The 20,293-nt window shown below is 48.4% G+C and overlaps 1 protein-coding gene across 1 annotated transcript in view; it reads right to left on the reverse strand.

The window, feature by feature from the left end:
• Positions 1-20,293, reverse strand: part of GLB1 (galactosidase beta 1) — a 97,145-nt gene that overhangs the window by 33,483 nt on the left and 43,369 nt on the right. The window contains exons 8-10 of the mRNA XM_051818535.3: positions 19,453-19,574; positions 19,335-19,375; positions 16,380-16,492 (exon numbers count right to left, since the gene is read on the reverse strand). Of these exons, the coding sequence (XP_051674495.1) occupies positions 16,380-16,492; positions 19,335-19,375; positions 19,453-19,574 (276 nt within the window). The remainder of the gene's footprint in view (positions 1-16,379; positions 16,493-19,334; positions 19,376-19,452; positions 19,575-20,293) is intronic.

Here is a 20,293-nt window from a genome sequence, read left to right on the forward strand (position 1 = left end):
GACAATTTATATAACCATCCTTTCTATGTTAAGCCTTGGATTATTTCCAGTTTTGCTATAAAAAATGTTGCGATGAAAATACTCATGCCTGTGGCATTACCCTTTTAAAAAATGTTTTATTTTTCCCCAAGTGAGGAATGACTAGGTTTAAGGATATGAAAATTGTGTATGTATGACTCCCAAAATAGCGTAACACAATTTTTCATCAAATATCCATACTTATTTATGTCTTTTATTATCTATTTGGATATTGACATTTAATCCATGTGTTTTTTATTTCAAATTTTTAAAAAGATTTTTTTATTTATTTAAGAGGTAGAGTTACAGACAGAGAGAGGGAGGGACAGAGAGAAAAGTCTTCCATCCACTGGTTCACTCCTTAGATGGCCGCAATGGCAGGAGCTGGGCTCATCTGAAGCCAGGAGTCAGGAGCTTCTTCTGGGTCTCCCACATGAGTGCAGGGGCCCAAATGCTTGGGCCATCTTCCACTGCTTTCCCAAGCCACAAGCAGAGAGCTGGATTAGAAGAGGAGCAGGGGTCAGTGCAGTGGCTCACTTAGCTAATCCTCCACCTGCAGTGCTGGCATCCCATATGGGCACCGGGTTCTAGTCCCGGTTGCTCCTCTCTGCTGTGGTCCGGGAAGGCAGTGGAGGATGGTCCAGGTGCTTGGGCTCCTGTACCTGCATGGGAGACCAGGAAGAAGCACCTGGCTCCTGGCTTCGGATCGGTTCAGCACCAGCTGTAGCAGCCATTTGGGGACTGAACCAGTGGAAGAAAGACCTTTCTCTCTCTCTCTCTGTCTATATCTCTACCTGTTAAAAAAAAAAAAAAAGAAGAAGAAGAAGAAGAAGAAGAGGAGCATCTGGGACACTAACTGGTGCCCATATGAGATGCTGCAAGCAAGTCTTAGTGTATTATGCCACAGTGCCAGCCCCCCAATCCATGTTTTTAACTCATTACAATATAACTATTAAGCAAGACTTTACCTTTCTATTCCATTTACTGCAATTTTCTGTTTTCATTTTCATTTTAGTGAATTTTCCCCACTGATACTAGTTTGAGCATACAGCAGAATCCAATTCTTCTAGCCAGGTAATTAATGATTCAGAAGAGAAATAAATATTCCAAACCTTTGTTTCTCCAGAATAATTTCTGCTTTAAGGGCCACCATGTGGCATAGCAGGTTACACTGCCACGTGTGACATCACACCCCCTATCAGAGCGCCGGTTCAAGTCCCGGCTGCTCCCTTCCAATCCAGCTCCCTGCTAGTGTGCCTGGGGAGGCAACGGAAAATGGCCCAAGTACCTGGGGTCCCTGCCACCCTTGTGGGAGACCCAGATGGAGTTGCAGGCTCCTGGCTTTGGCCTGGTCCAAAGCTGGCTGTCACAGCCTTTTGGGGAGTAAACCAGAAGATGGAAGATCTCTCTTTCTCTCTCTGTCACTCCCTCCCATTTTGTCAATCTTTCAAACAAATCAACATTTTTTTCTCCTTTCATGATGTTTTTAGGACAATCATAAATATTGATTCTCATCATACTTATTTAGCTGGGCAAATCTAACATGGCAAGTGGCCTTCTTCCCAAGGAATCCAGTAGATTTCAAGGGCAACTGGGCTTCCTTTCACCAAGATTTGAATCTTTTTCATTCATTCATCTAAGAAATATTTTTAAGAAGATATTTTGTGGACTAGGCATTTGACCCAGTGGTTAAGATGCCCATATCCCACATCAGAGTGCCTGGGTTCCACTTCTGGTCCTGGCTTCTGACCCCAGCTTCCTCTTAAAGCCTACTGGAGGCGGTGGTGTTGGCCAGATAACTAGGATCTTGCCATTCTCGGGGAGACCTGGATTAAGTTCCTGACTTCTGGCTTTTGTGCTGCCTGTCCTAGTTTCAAAGGTTGGGAGCATCTGGGGAGTCAATAGGCAGATGGGAGCTTTCTGTCTCTGTCTCTCATTCTGCCTTTCAAAAAAATACAATTAGAAAAGAAAAAGAAAAAGAAGGTACTTTGGTTAGACTTTATGCTTGGTACTAGAGATATAGTCTGGAGAGTGAGAAATGTGTCCTAGGGGCTGGCGCTGTGGCATAATGGGCTAAGCCGCCGGCTGCTCCACTTCTGATCCAGCTCCTCCCTGCTATTGCAGCTGGGAAAGCAGCAGAAAACTGCCCAAGTCTTTGTGTCCTGCCACTCATGTGGGAGACTCAGATGAAGCTCCAGGCTTCGGCCTGGTCCAGCCCTGGCTGTTGGGGCTATTTGGGAAGTGAAGCACCAGAGGGAAGATCTCTAAGATTTCAAAACAAAAATTTTTTTAATCTTAAAAAAAAAAAAAAAAGTGTATTAACAATTGACCTGTGTTGCTAACTCCGCTGAGAAATGGGAAAAAAAAAAAAAAAAAAAAAAAAAAAAACCTCCCAGAAGGTGTGTCTGCATTTTCTGCATTTTCCAGGTGGATAAAGAGGGAACAGGATGTACTGGCCCAGTGCTGTCCCATTCACGGAATTTTATTCGGATCCATCGTGAAGCCACAGAGTCAAGTGTAAGAAGGGAGAATTACAGGGCTATTATGACCCAAACAGCAGAGTACCAGCATAAAAACAGACATCTAGACCAATGGAACAGAAGAGAAACACAGAAATGAATCCATGCGTCTACAACCAGATGTGCTAAAAACATTCCCTGGAGAAAGAGCAGTCTCTTCAACAGACGGTGCTGAGAAAACTGGATTTCCACGTGCGGAGCTAGAAATCAGACCTCTGCCTCACATGGGGTCAAGGAGCTAATGCAAGACCTGAAACTATGAAACCACTGGAGGAAAACATGGGGGAACACTCCGAGACACTGGCAGAGACAACGAGTCTGGGTACGACCCCGGAAGCACAGACAACAAAAGCAAAAAGAGACAAACGGGATCACATCAAACCAAGACGTTTCTGAGCAGCAAAGGAAACAATCAACAGTCACCAGGTGAAGAGACGCTACACAGAATGGGTGAAGATATTTGGAAATTATGCATCTAATAAAGGGTTAATATCCAGAATCTATAAGGAGCTCAAGAAATTCAACAAGACAAAGAATCCAGTAAAGAAATGGGCAAAGGATCTGAACAGACATTTTTAAAAAGAAATATAAATGGCCAACAAACACATAAAAAAAAAGTTCACTAGCCATCAGGGAAATGCAATCAAACCCACAATGGGGTGTCATCTCACTCCAGTGAGAATGGCTATTATCCAAAAGTCAAAATAACACATGCTGTCAAGGATGTGGAGAAAAGGGTACCCTAATACAGTATTGGTGGGAATGCAAATCAATCTACCCATCATGGGAAACAGTAGGAAGTTCCATCAAAAAATTAAAAATAAGACTAGCATACGACCCAGCCACCCCACTCCTGGGAACACATCCAAAGAACGTGAAGTCAGCAGGTGAATGAGACACCTGCACTCTCCTGTTCACTGCGGCCCAGTTCACAACAGCAAAGACACGGAATCAGTCTAACTGTTCATCAGGAATCAGTCTAACTGTCCATCAACGGGCGACTGGACAAAGAACATGGCATAGATACATGGTAGAATACTACTCGGCCATAAAAAATCAAATACTGACATTCGCAACAATGGAGTTCATGACGCTGTGTGAAAGAAGTCAGACAGAGAAAGATGAACTTCATACACTGTCTTTCATATGTAGAATCATGTGTGTGTGTCTGTTATAAAAATGCATGGACATCAGATAATTTGGTATACAGATGCTTATAAGTGTTGTCTTCACTGAATTACATCCCTTGCATAATAATATATCCTTACTTTCTCACTGTGTGATCTTTATCATGAATCCTATACTATGTGATATGAATATCCCTTTCAAGAAAAATAATGTGTAAGTATATGAATTACACATGGTAAGATGTTAAAAATTATTGAATCTGTGTATGCCTACTGAACTTTTCTTTATGTCTTTCTGTATTATTTGAAACAGTTTAAAAGAAAAAAGCTAAAAGAAGAAGGGGAGAACTGAAAGACAGAACTGGAAGAAGACAGCGAATCAAGTCATGGCGGGCATCTCAATCAGACGGCTGTTTTAGGGCAACAGCTCCGGGAGACGGCCTGTACAAGTCAAGTGTGGAGGTAACGGGGGCCCCAGGCCAGAGCACAAGGCTGCACCTTAGAAGACTGTCTGGGGTCACTGCCGTGGCGCAGCAGGTGAAGCCACCACTTGCAACTCCAGCATCTCATATTGGAGTGACAGTTTGAGCCCTGGCTGCTTCACTTCCAATCCAGCTCCCTGATAACGTGCTCGGGAAAGCAGTGGATGTCAGCCCAGGTTTCTGGTCCCCTGCTATATGGGACCTATGTGGGACCGGGATGGAGTGCCAGGCTCCTGGCTTTGGTCTGGCCCAGCCCTGGTGTTATGGCCATGTGAAGAGTAAAAGAGAAGACGGAAGATCTCTTTCTGTCTTGTCCTATCACTCTGCCTTCCAAATAAACAGAAGCACTACCTAACGTTTGTTAATTAATATTCATTTCTTCAACTGTCATTATCAGGCATAGCACCCCATGTTTCAACCATTATGTGGGTCAGCAAGAGACAGCAGGGAGTTCGTGTCTATCCTCCGAGCCAATGCCATTCCAGCCAAAAAGGACAACCAGAGTGAGGACTAATCCTAGACCAAGTCCCAAACTCCGTAAGCGCTGAAAATCACTGTGGCTGTTCTCCCATCTCTGCTGTCCCACCCAGGCTTAGCCCAGGGCCTGGGCCACCGCTTAGCCTCTACACCGACCATCTGGGAAAGGCCACCTGCACATTCAGCTCTGCTGGAATCCCTATGATAAACAAACAAAACCCTCAAAAAGGGTCTGAAGTCATTCAAAGGCATCTAAAAATAAGTTCATCACCGCCCCTGTAGAGAAAGAATTGGAGGAAAGGAGGAGGGCACTGGCCTATAGCTTGGTGGCTCATTCTCGAGGTTAAAGTGTTAACCATGTCTGGTTCAGTTTTACCCACACCAAAGAGGCTGCCTTAGAAATGCAAATGTTAGGAGCTCTGCTTGCTTGACGCTTCATACGTGAGGGGATGCCAGAGGCCTTCAGCACTCAGCACAGCTTAGCAGTCCCAAGAGTCCGCCTCCCTGAAGGATGCTGTCCACCACCTACACCTACAGTATTCTCAGAATGGACTGAAGAGCACACACGCCCCACTTGTAAGACTTTGGTGAAGGAAGGAGCCAGGCAGAGCTACACATGGGGGCAGTTACCCCCCCTTTTTTTTAAGGTTTATTTATTTATTTGAAAGAGTTCTAAAGAAAGAGAGCCAGAGCGAAAGCAAGTGAGAGCGAGCGAGTGAGCGAGCGAGCGAGAATATGAATGAATCTATCTTCCATCCCTTGGTTCATTCCCCAGATGGTTGCAATGGCTGGCACTGGGCCAGGCTAAAGCCAGGCGCTTCTTTCGGGTCTCCCATGTGGGTGCAGGGGCCCAAGCACTTGGGTGGTTCTCCCCCCCTCCCCCGCTGCTTTCCCAGGTGCATTAGCAGGAAGTTTTTCCTCCTCCTTGTCCGCTTTCATCAGCACAGACTTAACTCCCTTATACCCAGACACCTGCTGGGACCTGAGCTCCCAAAATTTGTTACCAGCGTGACAAGCAATCAGGACTTCACAGAGACCCCACTGCCAGGGGCCCCTCAAGAAGCAAGGGTTCCGTTTCCAGGTGGTGGATCTGCAGTTGATAATTCTGCCATTTTCACTGCATTTCCTGAAGATCAGGGTCAGCTTCTGAAAAGCTGTTAAACGACATGCTAAATGCGAATGTCAACCTCACTCCAAACTCCCCCTGTTCAGGATGATGAAGGCTCTACGAAGGCTCCCTGGGGCTCTAGAGCGGCTTTCTGATTTGGGTCGTCCATTGAAGAAGGGAGCCGAATGCTGCCGCATACTGTTGACGACTGTCTGCCCACGCCCTGCCTGAAATGTCATAATTGCTTATGAAAAGAATCTTTCTTTGTCTCTTCCTCTCTCTCTCTGTACTGCTATCTTTTTTTTTTTTTTTTTTAAAGAATCTTTAGGGGCCAATGCTGTGGCGTAGTGGGTAATACCGCCGCCTGCAGCACCAGCGTCCCATATGGGCACTGGGCTGAGTCCCGGCTGCTCCTCTTCAAACCCAGCTCTCTGCTACGGCCTGGGAAAGCAGTGGAGGATGGCCCAAGTCCTTGGGCCCCTGCACCTGCGTGGGAGACCCGGAGGAAGCTCCTGGCTCCTGGCTTTGGATCAGCGCAGCTCCGGCCATTGTGGCCATTTGGGGAGTGAACCAACGGATGGAAGACCTCTCTCTCTCTGTGCCTCTGCCTTTTGTAACTTTCCCTTTCAAATCAAATCAATAAATCTTTTTTTAAAAAGAGAATCTTTAATAAAGCTGAATACAGTTTGGCTTGGAAAAAGCAAACCTTGTACTTATACACAATGGAATACTACCCAGCCATAAAAGGACAAACTCTTGCCATTTGCAACAGCATGGATGGAAACGGAGACCATTCTGTTAAGTGAAATGGGCCAAGCACAGAAAGACAAGGCCCACGCAATCTCACTCACGTGGAGTCCAAAACACAGGTGACCGCACAGTGCAGCGGGGGCTACCAGGGGCTGCAGAAAGGAGGAGGGACGACTGGATGTGCAAGGTTACTACAGAAACCAAGTAGCAGCCAGATGGCAGTGGGAAGTTCTGGGTTTCTACTGCACAGTGCAGTGGCTAAACACAATGTTAAAATACTACATATTTCTTAACAAGAAAATAAAACTTAGAAGATGGGATTTTGAATTTTTCACCATAAAAAACGCTAAATGCTTGAGTAAGTGGATATATTTACCCTGACTGAACGTTACACAAATAATACATGGATCAAAATACCACATGGTACCCCTTAAGTCAGTCCTATTTTTACATGTCTGTTTAAAAGATGCTTTAAATAAATAAGTACTTTTTAAAAGGAAAGAATGAGTCCACTGAATCTTTTATAAGTAGCTCATTTCTCGCTTCCAGACTTGAAGTATCAAAGAAAAAAATGGGGGTGGGGGTGGGGGTAGGGATACAGCCACTCATTAAGATGCAGTAACTTTGGGGCCAGTGCCGTGGCTCACTTGGTTAATTCTCCACCTGTGGCGCCGGCATCCCATATGGGCGCTGGGTTCTAGTCCTGGTTGTTCCTCTTCCAGTCCAGCTCTCTGCTGTGGCCCAGGAGTGCAGTGGAGGATGGCCCAGGTGCTTGGGCCCTGCACCCCATGGGAGACCAAGAGGAAGCATCTGGCTCCTGGCTTCGGATCGGCGCAGCACTGGCCGTGGTGGCCTTTTTGGGGGGTGAACCAATGGAAGGAAGACCTTTCTCTCTGTCTTTCTAACTATATCTCTACCTGTCAAATAAATTAAAAAAAAAAAGATGCAGTAACTTATAAGCTACTGAATCACAAACCGTCTGACTTACAATTTCTCAACTTTATGGCGGGTTTATCAGGACCTAAGTAGAGAGCATCATTTCTAAAGTCTCCTTTCTTTTTTCTTTTTTCTTTTTTTTTTTTGACAGGCAGAGTGGACAGTGAGAAAGACAGACAGAGAGAAAGGTCTTCCTTTTCTATTGGCTCACCCCCCAATGGCCGCTGCGGTTGGAGCGCTGTGGCTGGCGCATCGCGCCGATCCTAAGCCAGGAGCCAGGTGCTTCTCCTGGTCTCCCATGGGATGCAGGGCCCAAGCACTTGGGCCATCCTCCACTGCCCTCCCGGGCCACAGCAGAGAGCTGGTAGTCTCCTTTCTAAGTTCCGCTCTCTCTGATCCCTGGTTTGTCTTTTGCTGAGTCCACTGGCCTTCCCCTTAGCTCACCTCATGCGTTCTCAGGCTCTCCTTGGACTCGGGCCTCTACCTCCACTCATGTCGCCGGCACCCGTGCCGTCCTGCAGCCTTCTCCTGGGGCTTCTCTTAAGTGCTGGTCGCTCCTGGACAGATGCCTCCCCCTGGATGTCCCCAGAGGCACGGTGAGCAGCACCAGCCCAGAACTGAAACTGCTTCCCTCTCTCCGTGTCTGTGCCTCCTCTGCAATCCCCCATCTTGGTTGCTGACCTCAGGACTCATCTGGTTATCCAATTAAGGGTATAACCTGTACAGATCAACATCTGCACAGAGTCAGTCACCAAGTCCTACCAAGTTCACCTCCTAACTATGCTTCTCCTCCACTCCCTGCTGGCCCCGCCGTCGCCTCACGTCCAGCCGCCTACCTCGCCTTCTGCATCCAGAATGCCCCAAGGAAGGGTAAGAGCAGTGTGACCAGCACGGCCGTGCTTCTGTAAAACTGGCAAAGGCGCCATGAGTTAACAGCAGGCTTCTTTAGGACCTGTGTTGCTTTCCTCTGTCACGGGTCTCCTAACGTCAGAAGGATTTACAACGGCTACTGGCATCTTTGGACTCCAACTACAGAGCAGCTGACGTAGGGATTCTTTAACCTGGGCATTGCAGGAAATACTGATAGACCTCACTATCCCCCCACCCCCCCTTTCTTTTTGGAAAGAAGAGCAGCTCTCTCTCGAAGCCTGAGCAGGGGTTGAGCAGACATCAGAGTCGAGTCACAGCTGCTTTCTTTTTTTTTTATTTTATTTTTTTAATTTTTTGACAGGCAGAGTGGACAGTGAGAGAGAGAGAGAGAGAGAGAGAGAGAAAGGTCTTCCTTTGCCGTTGGTTCACCCTCCAATGGTCGCCACAGCCGGTGCTGCGGCCAGCGCACTGCGCTGATCCGAAGCCAGGAGCAAGGTGCTTCTCCTGGTCTCCCATGGGGTGCGGGGCCCAAGCACTTGGGCCATCCTCCACTGCACTCCCAGGCCACAGCAGAGAGCTGGCCTGGAAGAGGGGCAACCAGGACAGAATGCGGCGCCCCGACCGGGACTAGAACCCGGTGTGCCGGTGCCGCAAGGCGGAGGATTAGCCTAGTGCGCCGCGGCACCGGCCTGAATTGTGTTTTTAAAAAGGGCTGATTTGGAAAATTTCATTATATATGTATTTAAATTTGTATTTATTTTCATCTTATTCAAGAGGCAGAGGGAGAGAGACAGACAGGTGGAGAGGAATTTTCAATCTGCTGCTTCACTCCCCAAAGCTTGCACAGCCAGGGCTGGGCCAGGCTAAGGACAGGAGGCAGGAGCTCCATCTGGGTCTCCCACGCAGGTGGCAGGGACTCAAGCACTTGAGCCATTAGCTGCTGCCTGCCAGGGTGTGCACTGGCAGGAAGTTGGATCAGAAAGGAACGAGTGGGACTTGACCCGGGCATTCCAATATGGGATGCAGCTCTTAACTGCTGCCAACTCCTACCCCATTATATACATACATACACATATATACACTTCACCATAATTTTAAAAATTAATAACATATCGAAAACATTACATTGTGGATTTTATAAGGATGAGTGGTGTGGTATGTGAATTACAATGCAATGCTTTATCTTTTTAGAAAGTAAACAAGCACAGCTGGCTTGTGAAAGGAGGTCAGTCCGCGGGGCACAGCAGGTTAAGCCACCACTTGGAATGCCCGCATCCGGTATGAGAACACCTAGGATGAAAACCCACCCCTGCTTCTCATCCGGCTTCCTGCAATGTGCCTGGGAGGCACCAGATGCTGGCCCAAGCCCTTGAGTTCCTGCCACCTATGTGGGAGGCCTTCACAGAGCTCCTGGCTTCTGCCTTTTGCCTGGCCCAGCTCCAGCTGTTTGTGGGCTTCCGGAGAGTGAACCAACAGATAGATCTCTACCCATTACTCTGCCTCCTTTCAAATAAAATGAAAATAAACGACTTTAAACACCTGGCCCCCTGCCACCCAAGGAGGAGACCAGGATAGAGTTCCTGTCTCTCGGCTTCAGTCTGACCCAGATCTGGCTCTTGTAGCCATCTGGGGAGTGAGGCAGTGGATGGAAGACCTCTCTGTGTCTCTCTCACACTCCTTTTCAAATAAATATATAAACTTTTTTTTTTTTTAAAGAAGTCTACAGGCACTAAAATCAACTCAAATAAATCAGCATTTCTAGCTGATTTGATAAAAGACACCAAAAATAAACATGGAAAGTGAACTCCGGCCTAGGGAAAGCTGTTGGTATTCACAGCACAGTCTCTGTAGCAGATACCCTCTGGGTCTGCACGCTGGACAGGGGCCAGCAGGACGGCAGGACAAGACCAACTCAGCAATGGCAACTGCCACGGTTACTCAAGCTCACTGTCCACAGAGACTGCGGATGAGCGGCACAGATTTCCAGAGGAGGTTCTAGCTCAAACTTGACAATTCAGAATGAGGTACGTGAACGCCAACAGCAGTGTGAATACTCGTGCATATTGTCCCCCGAGAAGTGCAGGGCACTCCGCGCAGACGTGGTGGGAGGACCTCGCCTTGCTGGGGGCAAGCTCTGCGCCTTGTCGCGTCCCTCTCCACAGCCTCTCCGCTCTGTGACTCTGCCCTCACGTAGCACTGGGTGATTTCCCAAGGCGAAGGCTAACAGTGTTAAGAGAGCCAAATCGCACATTGGCCAGTTTTGCTAGAAAACAGTCTCATTCTCTTTGGGAGAACTCTGGAGGAAGAGGGTTAACAAGAAGAATGTAAGTTCATCTCCTCTGTGAGCCCCTGGTGCACTCATGGTTTAACACAGGACCCGACAGACAAGTGCTAGATAAAGGTCTGTATAATTAAGCAAATCCACAGGCCTCAGAAGTTACTTGTGCAACGCATGTCCCACGCTGTGAAGGTGTGAGCAGTTCTGGACAACAAGTCATGGGAAGATCTGGGACATCTCTTAGGGTTAAGCAGTCCTCCGAAAGTAGCTTTCTGCTCACAAATCTCCCTGGGGAAACATCGGACCAGATGTTTTAAAGTATCTGTTCAGAGGCAGATACCAAAACAGAAAAAAGTCAAGTGGTTACAATTCAAAAAAAAAAAAAAAAAAAAAAAGGAGGGGGTACACAGCATGAAGTAAATCTGAAATTCGGTGCTGGTTTCCCCAGCGTGGTGTTTGTCAGTTCACAGAGGCCAGTGGAGAGGCTAAGGCTGAACACAATTTCTGGGAGTCTGATGAGGCTGGGACGACAGAAACTGGACTTCAGAGGCCATCAGGGAGGAAGAACCCTGGTAAACACATCAGGCCTCGGTTGGGAACCACAACAGAAGCCCTCACAGAGGCACAGCTCAGTGTCAAATGGGCGTAATCCTTGGTCATATTAGGGAGGCCTGTCCCGACCTAACAACAGCTAGAAGTTAGAAATTAGTCTCTGTCAGAAGAAAAACCTTCTGGAGCCTGCATTATTTTTCCAATTTTAATGACTTCTGGCTAAGAAAAAAATACCTAATATATAGGAGACAACATTACCTGATTAAAAAAAGAAGAAAAAGGGGGCCAGTGCTGTGGCATAGCAGGTAAAGCTGTTGCCTGCAGTGCTGGCATCCCATGTGGGCGCTGGTTCACGCCCTGGCTGCTCCCCTTCCAATCCAGCTCTCTGGTATGGCCTGGGAAAGCAGTGGAAGATAGTCCAAGTCTTTGGGCCCCTGCACCCATGTGGGAGACCGGGAGGAGGCTCCTGACTTTAGATCAGCACAGCTCTGGCCATTGAGGCTAATTGGGGAGTGAACCAGCAGATGGAAGACTTCTCTCTCCCTCTCTCTGCCTCTCCTTCTCTCTCTATCTGTAACTCTGACTTTCAAATAAATAAATAAATCTTTAAAAAAAGAGAGAAAACAACAAATAAACAGACTTCCAAGATATCATCCTAATTTGGGGACACTATGAAAAAGCTTTAAAAGAATGGTAATAAACATATACAATATAACAAGATAGAAAATTTCAGCAGAGAACTGAAAATTTTTAAAATCTACCTGAAGTTCTGTAAGTGAGAAATGTATAAATCTCAATACATGGGATTAACCCAGACATAGATGAAAACAAGATTAGTAAATCAGAAGAAAGCTCAGGAAAAAAAAAAAAAAAAAAACTAGACTAATGGATGGGAAAGTGAAAAAAAAAAAAGATAGGAAAAAATAGAAAAGAATGTAAGAGATCTATGTAACACAGTAAAAAGGTCCAACACAAATATAATTGGTATCCCAAGAGGCAGGGTAGGACTGGGGGGTCAACGTAACATTTGATGAAGTAACAGCCAATAATACTCTAAAACTTACAAAAGAAATAATGCCATAAACTTAGCAAACTAAAACATCCTCAAACAAGAGGCATATAAAGACAGGTACACTTACGTACACTATAGAAAAATTTCTGAAAACCAAAGATAAAAGAAAATCTTAAAAGCAACTAGAGGGGGGCTGGTGCTGTGGCATGGTGGGTAAAGCCCAGCATGCAGTGCCACATCCCATATGGGCGCCGGTTCTAGTCCCAGCTGCTCCTCTTCCTATCCAGCTCTGTGCTATGGCCTGGGAAAGCAGTAGAAAATGGCTCAACTCCTTGGGTCCCTGCACCTGCACAGGAGACCTGGAAGAAGCTCCTGGCTCCTGGCTTCCGATCAGCTCAGCTCTGGCCGTTGTGGTCATTTGGAAAGTGAACCAGCGGAATGGAAGACCTCTCTCTGCCTGGCTCTACTTCTCTCTGTAACTCTTCTTTCAAATAAAATAATTCTTAAAAAAAAAAAAAAAAAACCAACTAGAGGGAAAAAAAGACCTATTATTATCAAAGAACCAAAAATGACAATGACAGTGGATTTCTCAAAAGAAAGTATGGAAATCATGCAACCATGGAAAGATTTATTGAAAATGCTGATAAAAAAATCTACATAAACTATAAAAAAATTTACATATTTTTACATAAACTGTAAAAAATACCTGTAGACAAATGTTCAGCTAAGCCGTACCTAGACTCTTCATCCTCAGAAACTACATTAGATAATACATTGCATGCTTTGTTTTGAGCTCTAAGTTTCAGGGTAATTTGTTACAAGGCAATAGATGGGAGGGAAAACAAATCTGCTTTGAAAATTAATTTCCAGGGGGCTGGCGTTGTGGCGTAGCAGGTAAGCCTCTGCCTGCAACACCAGCATCCCACGTGGGTGCCGATTCAAGTCCCGGCTGCTCCCCTTGCGCTCCAGCTCCCTGCTGTGGCCTGGGAAAGCAGTGGAAGACGGCCCCAGTGCTCGGGCCCCTGCACCCAGGTGGGAGACCCAGAAGAGGCTCCTGGCTCCTGGCTTCAGCCTGGCCCGGCCCGGGCTGCTGTGGCTGCCTTTCATTCAGAGTGAAAGCCAAAGCTCATCATGGCCTCAAGGCCCTGTGAGAACAGTTCCTGACTGATCTCCCTGACTCTGCCTACCTCCCTCCTCTTCATCTCTGGGCTCCAGGCACAGCGGCCTGGTTGCGAGTCCTTAGACATGCCCTGCCCACCTGGTCACTGGCTGAATTCTGCCTGGAAGCCTCTCTCTGTGCACATCCCATGGGGTTCACCTTCAAGTCTCTCATATGGGCACCGGTTCTAGTCCCGGCTGTTCCTCTTCTGATCCAGCTCTCTGCTATGGCCTGGGAAAGCAGTAGAAGATGGCCCAAGTCCTTGGGCCCCTGCACCCATATGGGAGACCTGGAAGAAGCTCCTGGCTCCTGGCTTTGGGTCGGTGCAACTCCGGCCATTGCAGCCATCTGGGGAGTGAACAAGCGGATAGAAGACCTCTCTCTCTGTCTCTACCTCTCTCTGTAACTCTTTCAAATAAATCTTTAAAAAAAAAAAACAAAAAACAATAAAAGTACACCTGACAAAATGGGGGTGCTTGGGAAATATTTGTTAAAACCACTTGTGAAGAAATGAACTATGTGGGTACAGTTCAAGACTATCTGAAACCTTTAAAGTAATATCTTACAGGATCATTTAAAAAGAGAATTCAAATATGCAACATCCAGAGGACTAAAACATATGACAGTAATTATACACGCGGCAAGAGGGGGGCACCTGGAGTTAAAGAGGGATATAGAGGAAGCAACCCTAGTGATTAGTTTTAACTACTGCAACTGGAACTGAAGGTTAGGCACGCAGGAATGTGTAAGAGGGAGTCCATTCGTACAAAGCCCAAAAGCGAAGCCAATCTGTGACAGTCCTGGAGCACGGTTAACCTGGGGGGGAGTGGCGTGTGCTGACAACCAGAAAGGGGCCCGAGACAGGAGTCTGGGCGCCTGGGTTCCCGAGTGGCATTCACTTGGCATAAACTCACTGAGCCATATTCTGCACGAGCTGTGTGTCTCTGGAGGTATGCACCTTACACTTCTGTGAATAACCACTCAACAAAGAAAAGCGTGGTGAAGAACTTCCACACTAGAACTCAGAAATGAGAAAAACAAATCAAAAAAGCCTCAAACAGGGGCCAGCTCCGTGGCGCAGTAGGTTAATCCTCCACCTGCGGTGCCAGCATCCCATATGGGCGCCAGTTCTAGTCCTGGCTGCCCCTCTTCCACTCCAGCTCTCAGCTGTGGCCCGGGAGTGCAGTGGAGGATGGCCCAAGTCCTTGGGCCCTGCACCCGCATGGGAGACCAGGAGGAGGCACCTGGCTCCTGGCTTCAGATCAGTGCAGCTCTGGCCATTGTGGCCATCTGGGGAGTGAACCAATGGAGGGAAGACCTTTCTCTCTGTTTCTGCCTCTCACTGTCTGTAACTCTACCTCTCAAATAAATAAATAAAATCTTTAAAAAAAAAAAAAAGCCTCAAACAACCTAAAAGAGAACAATCAAGGGAAGAAAAAAAAAAAAGGTGACAAATAACTGCACCAGTGAAAAAGACACAAATCTTCAAACTAGGTATCTGAAAGACTCAGCTGTCTGGAGCTGGCATTGTGGCACAGTGGGCACAGCCACCACCTACAACCCCAGCAAACCATATGGTACACTGGTTCGAGTCCTGGCTGCTCCCTGTTAACGCACCTGGGAAAGCAGCTGAGGATGGCCCAGGTATTTGGGCCCCTGCTACCCACGTGGGACACCGGGATGGAGTTCCTGGCTCCTGGCCCAGCTCTGCCATTGCAGCCATCTGGGGAGTGAACCAGCGGATGCAAGATCTCTCTTTCTCTCTCTCTGTTCCCCCCTCCTCCCCGTCACTCTGCCTTTCAAATAAATAAAACAAATCTTTTAAAAAGAAAAAAAACTGACCTTAAAGTGTTGGGAAAGAAACACTAGGTAAATACTAACAGTAGGAATGCAGGTAAGTGCAATCAATCATTTCATAACAGACAAAAAAGTTACGCCAGGAAGCACTGTGAGAGATGGAAGGTCACAGAACAACGAAGGACTTGGTTCTCAGCTTGCATTCCTATTAACATACCCTGAACACTGACAGAGCCGCATGAGAAATCTGCAGGAACAACCTCTTCGTGAATAACAGAACTGACCCAGGTCCAGCCACTGTGGCCATCTGGGGAGTGATCCAGCAGACAGAGGAACTCTCTCTCCGTCTCGCTCTCTCTCAACCTCTCAAATAAAATAAATCCTCAGAAAAAAAAAAAAAAAAGAAAAGAAAAGAAAAATGTAAAAGCTAAGCTTCAAATAAAGGAAGGAAATAAACAGATAGGAACAGAACACTGAAACGAATAAACACACGAGAGGGCTAGGAGACGTTACTGTACCTCCTGCAGAAATTAAACTCATAATGAAAGAATAGCACGACCAACAGTTTGACAGCACATCTGCTAAGTTAAATGTGACAAGACAAATCTAAGGGTTAAGTCTAGATAATATTTTTGATGTTCAAAATATTTCACAGGATACATTTTAACACTTAAAATTGAGACTGCATCATAGATTTAAAAAAATCATACTATTAGGCCAAAACCCTTTGTTTTTTAACTTCAAAACTCAGGTGACTGAGCAGAAACACTGTGGTTTGTTTCTTTTTAACCCACAGCGGAGACAGGAAACCCCGCCTGGGCGTGTTAGGTGCTTCAGCAGCGGGACTAAGCAGCTCAGGTGCAGGCGAGGGGGAAGCAGTGATCGCTTTCCCCAAACAGGAACAGGAAGAGCACACCGTTTGCATAGCTGCCACGGTCCACAAGCTTCAGGGTGTCCATGGAACATTTCTACCAACTTCAGCTGTTCCAGTAGACATGTGTTTTCCTACTTTTAGGGTCAACACTAGTCACGGCTCCGCTTCCTAGACACATAGGGGCCGGGGACTGTTCTGGATGGCTTAGATACGTGATTTTTAATCCTCGCAACACAACCAGCAGCTGCCATCCCAGTCTTACAAGTGTGCAGATCAGAGAGTGACTTCCTCGTAAGCTCACTCTCAACCAGGTGAGGCCACGGCTCTGGCGATGCCCTTCGCCGTCGAGGCCCGTGCCGCCTGCAGAGCCACCAGGGTTCAGGCGGCCTCTGACCGAGACCAGCCCACCACCGCACCCACCTTCCCGATAACCTTCCGCACAGCAAAATACTTCTCGGTGAGGTCCCCTGCCTCACTCAGGGGGGCGTCATAGTCGTAGCTCGTGGGCTGCGGCGCGTAGGGCGTGTTGGCCCCTAGAAGACAAAAATGTGCCGAGAAGTTACTCCTGCAGGCTCTGCCCTGGGCTCAGCACTGTGGAGAGAAGAATAAGCGACACATTTAAAACCACCCACTGTCAGCAGAGGGGCCCTCAGGACGCACGCTTCACAGACGGAGTTTCTTCCTACCGTGGCCCTGGCTGAGGACCTCAGATTGGCCCCTTGCAGGAGCCCTGAGGTGCCCCCTCCACTGGACAAGCTGGGAACCCGAGGCTCCCCAAAAACTCTGCTGACATCGCAACCGGAAATGGTAGAGTTTCTGACAGGACCCACGTCTCACCATTCACCCAGCGACCCCTGATCTTTCCCACGTCCACCTGTGTGGCCGAGGGGAGTCAGTGCCTGGGCCAAGGAGCAGAACACTAAGTGGGGACCACGGCAGAGTGGCGATGACAGCAGACACCATGCAGCTCACCCGGGGCCAAGGGGGCTGCGCGGTGCCTCCTGGATGCCCCCTGGGACCAAGGCCCTCATGCATCCCTCCTGCTGCCGGAGCACAGGCTGCTCCCACCTCTCTGGCCACTGGACTGTCTCAGGTTACAACTCTCCAGGGATCGCCCTCCTCTGACATGGACCAACGCGGGATCTGAAAAGCCAGTCCCCTGGCCTCCCAGGGCCATCCCAACTCCAGGGCCTTTGTCAAACTGTGTCACGGCGCGGCTTCTCCCGACTCTCTCTTACAGGAGTTGCTCCTGAGGTCACACCTGCTCTGCTGCCTGCCTAGTCGTCTCGTGGTCTGTCTCCCCGGAAACAGGACCCACCCCAGAGAGCAGTGACTGGTGCCAGGACCGCGTGTGCGAAAGGACCAGGACAGCAAGTGTCCCTGCAATTAGGGTCCAAGGAGCACAGTCCTGACCAGAGCCTCCCCAGCTGTGCCCCCGATTGCTTGCAGGCACGAGCTGCACCACTGGGCAACCCTTTGTGTGAGAGTCACACGCAGTTTGTTAGCACCCAGCCTCCTGGCGCCGATTCAGTCTGATTCAGCAGGTCTGGTGGGACTGCATTTCCAACGGGCTTGCAGGTGAGGCCGATGCTGCCACCTGTGGACCAGCCAGGCTTTGTGCCTCTCTCTGCCACTTCAGAATGTTGTGCAAGGCACCGTGTGAGAACCAAGTTATTCTGAGCCCCAGTCTGAATACAAACTGCATACTCAGCCCTCAGCTCTTCCCTGAGCCACAAATCGTGTAACCTTGCTTTCCAAGTCTGAATGGCTGGCCACTCAGCTTCTGTCTGGAGGGACGCCCGTCTGTTCTGACAGATGTCCCACCCACGTGGGAGACCCAGAAGAAGCTCCTGGCTTTGGATCAGCTCAGCCCTGGCCATTGTGGTCATTTAGGGAGTGAATCAGTGGATGGAACACCTCTCACTCTCTCTGCCTCTCTCTGGCTCTACCTCTCTCTGTTAACTTTGTCTTTCAAATAAATAAGATAAATCTTTTAAAAAAAATCTCTCTCTCTCTCTCCTTCCCTCCCTCCCTCCATAACTTACTTTCAAGTAAGTAAAATAAATCTTTAAAAAAAATCATATAGGTTGGGCTGGCACCGTAGCACAGCAGCTTAAGGCCCTGGCCTGCAGTGCTGGCATTCCATATGGGCACTGCTTCAAGACCCAGCTGCTCCACTTTTTTTTTTTTTTTTTTTTTTTACAGGCAGAGTGGACAGTGAGAGAGAGAGAGAGAGAGAGAGAGAGAAAGGTCTTCCTTTGCCATTGGTTCACCCTCCAATGGCCGCCGCGGCCGGCGCACTGCGGCCGGCGCACCGCGCTGATCCAAAGCCAGGAGCCAGGTGCTTCTCCTGGTCTCCCATGGGGTGCAGGGCCCAAGGACCTGGACCATCCTCCACTGCACTCCCTGGCCACAGCAGAGAGCTGGCCTGGAAGAGGGGCAACCGGGACAGAATCCGGCGCCCTGACTGGGACTAGAACCCGGTGTGCCGGGGCCGCTAGGGGGAGGATTAGCCTATTGCTCCTCCACTTCTGATCCAGCTCCTTGCTAATGCACTTGGGAAAGCAGTGAAATATGACCCAAGTGCTTGGGCCCCTGCACCTATGTGGGAAACCTGGAAGAAGCTCCTGGCTCCTGGCTTCAGATCAGCTCAGCTCTGGCCATTGTGGCCATTTGGGGAGTGAACCAGGGGATAGAAGACCCCTCTCTGTCTCTACCTCTGTCTGTAACTGTGTCTTTCAAATAAATAAATCTCAAGTTAACTGTTATATATTAGAAAATAGAGGGGAGAACTGTCGCTCCCCCTCTTCGTGGAGGAACGACACAGGACCCTGCGCTGTTCTTTCGTCTGCTCGGCCCTCCCCGGGTTTGCTGCTGGTTCTTCCCGGGTTGGCTACCGACCCTTCCACCTCCGTGGAAGGGCGGTTCCCCCTGCCACATTCCCCACTTCCGCGGGGGAGCAGCACACCGCCGGCCGGCTCTCTCGGGGGCTGCACAGGTGTTCCCCTTAGATGTTCCTGGTGCATGCCGTCTCTCTCCTCCTTTATAGTCCTCCTCCGCCAATCCCAACTCGGCTGCCCACACGCCGAGTACGCTGCTCTCCTCCAATCAGGAGCAGGATCAGCTCCTGGAGGTCAGCACTCAAGTTGGCAAGAGGCAGCTGCGTAGAAGCTGTTTTCTCCTCTCCCAGCGCCATATTGTGGGAGAGCAGATGCACAGAATAAGTCCTAATTCCAGTAACTTAGTCTAGTCCGAGTTGCTCCCCACAGAGAACAAAAATAAAAACCAGAAATTGTCTTTAGGTATATTCCCTAAATCAAGCAACAGAAACATGATAGCGTTTGCTTGCACAAATAGATATTAAATTGCTCTTACCGTTCCAATAGGCAAAATTGGTCCCACCTATAAACATGTACCTACAAAGAAAGAGAGTGTACATAATACTTCACTGTGACACGGCAGTGGAGGGCACCCCCCCACAATGAGCACTCACATGTTCACGTTCGCTCCATGGGCAAGGATGTCATAGAGGGCGGAGGCCACTGCTTCACTCTGGACTGTCGAGTGCTGTTCGCCCCAGTGGTCTAACCAGCCAGTATAGAATTCAGAGTTGACCTGACAAAAGACAAGGACATGGAGTTTAACATGCACGTAGGCCCTGCAGTGCTCGGGCATCCCTGCAATGCCCCTCTACCCCACCAAGTGAGAGGGGGTTGATGTGAACGCTGAACCCAGGCTGAGGGACCGACAAGGACACCAGTCACAACACTGCTTGTATTTAGTCCTCCAGCATGAACCCCAAGACGGAAATCTCACCGCACACAACACAAACATGGTCAGTTATTTCTATCTATGGATTCAACCAATCATGGATTGAAAATGGAAAATATTTGAGAGAAAAAAGCAACCGTACTGCACTGAGCATACACAGCCTCCTTTTTCTTGTCCTAACCCTCAAACACGCTATAGCCTCTTTGCACAGCATTTACACTGTGTGTGGAGGATGTGCGGATACCGCACTGTTTCCGATAAGGGACCTGAGCATCCACAGATTTTCCTACAAAGGGGGTTTGCTGGAACCCATCCCCCATGAACACTGAGGGGCAACTTTGCTAAAAAGTTTTACCTACGTCAATTTTGTTAATACTGCCCAAGTCTCAACACGGTAGGAAAGTCTTAATGGATCCGGAATGGACAGCAAAATACTCAGAGCAAATAATCAGCTCCCCATTCATCTGGATGCGTCGGGTGGACATGGATTTTGAGGTCTCAGGCTGTCCTGCAACGCAGGCTCAGACCCTCAGGTTTCTCTCGGGCATTGCCCTGGAGAAGGG

The sequence above is a fragment of the Oryctolagus cuniculus genome, chromosome 4, assembly GCF_051225735.1.
Source record: "Oryctolagus cuniculus isolate XC-2025 breed Fujian yellow rabbit chromosome 4, ASM5122573v1, whole genome shotgun sequence".
Lineage (NCBI taxonomy): Eukaryota > Metazoa > Chordata > Mammalia > Lagomorpha > Leporidae > Oryctolagus > Oryctolagus cuniculus.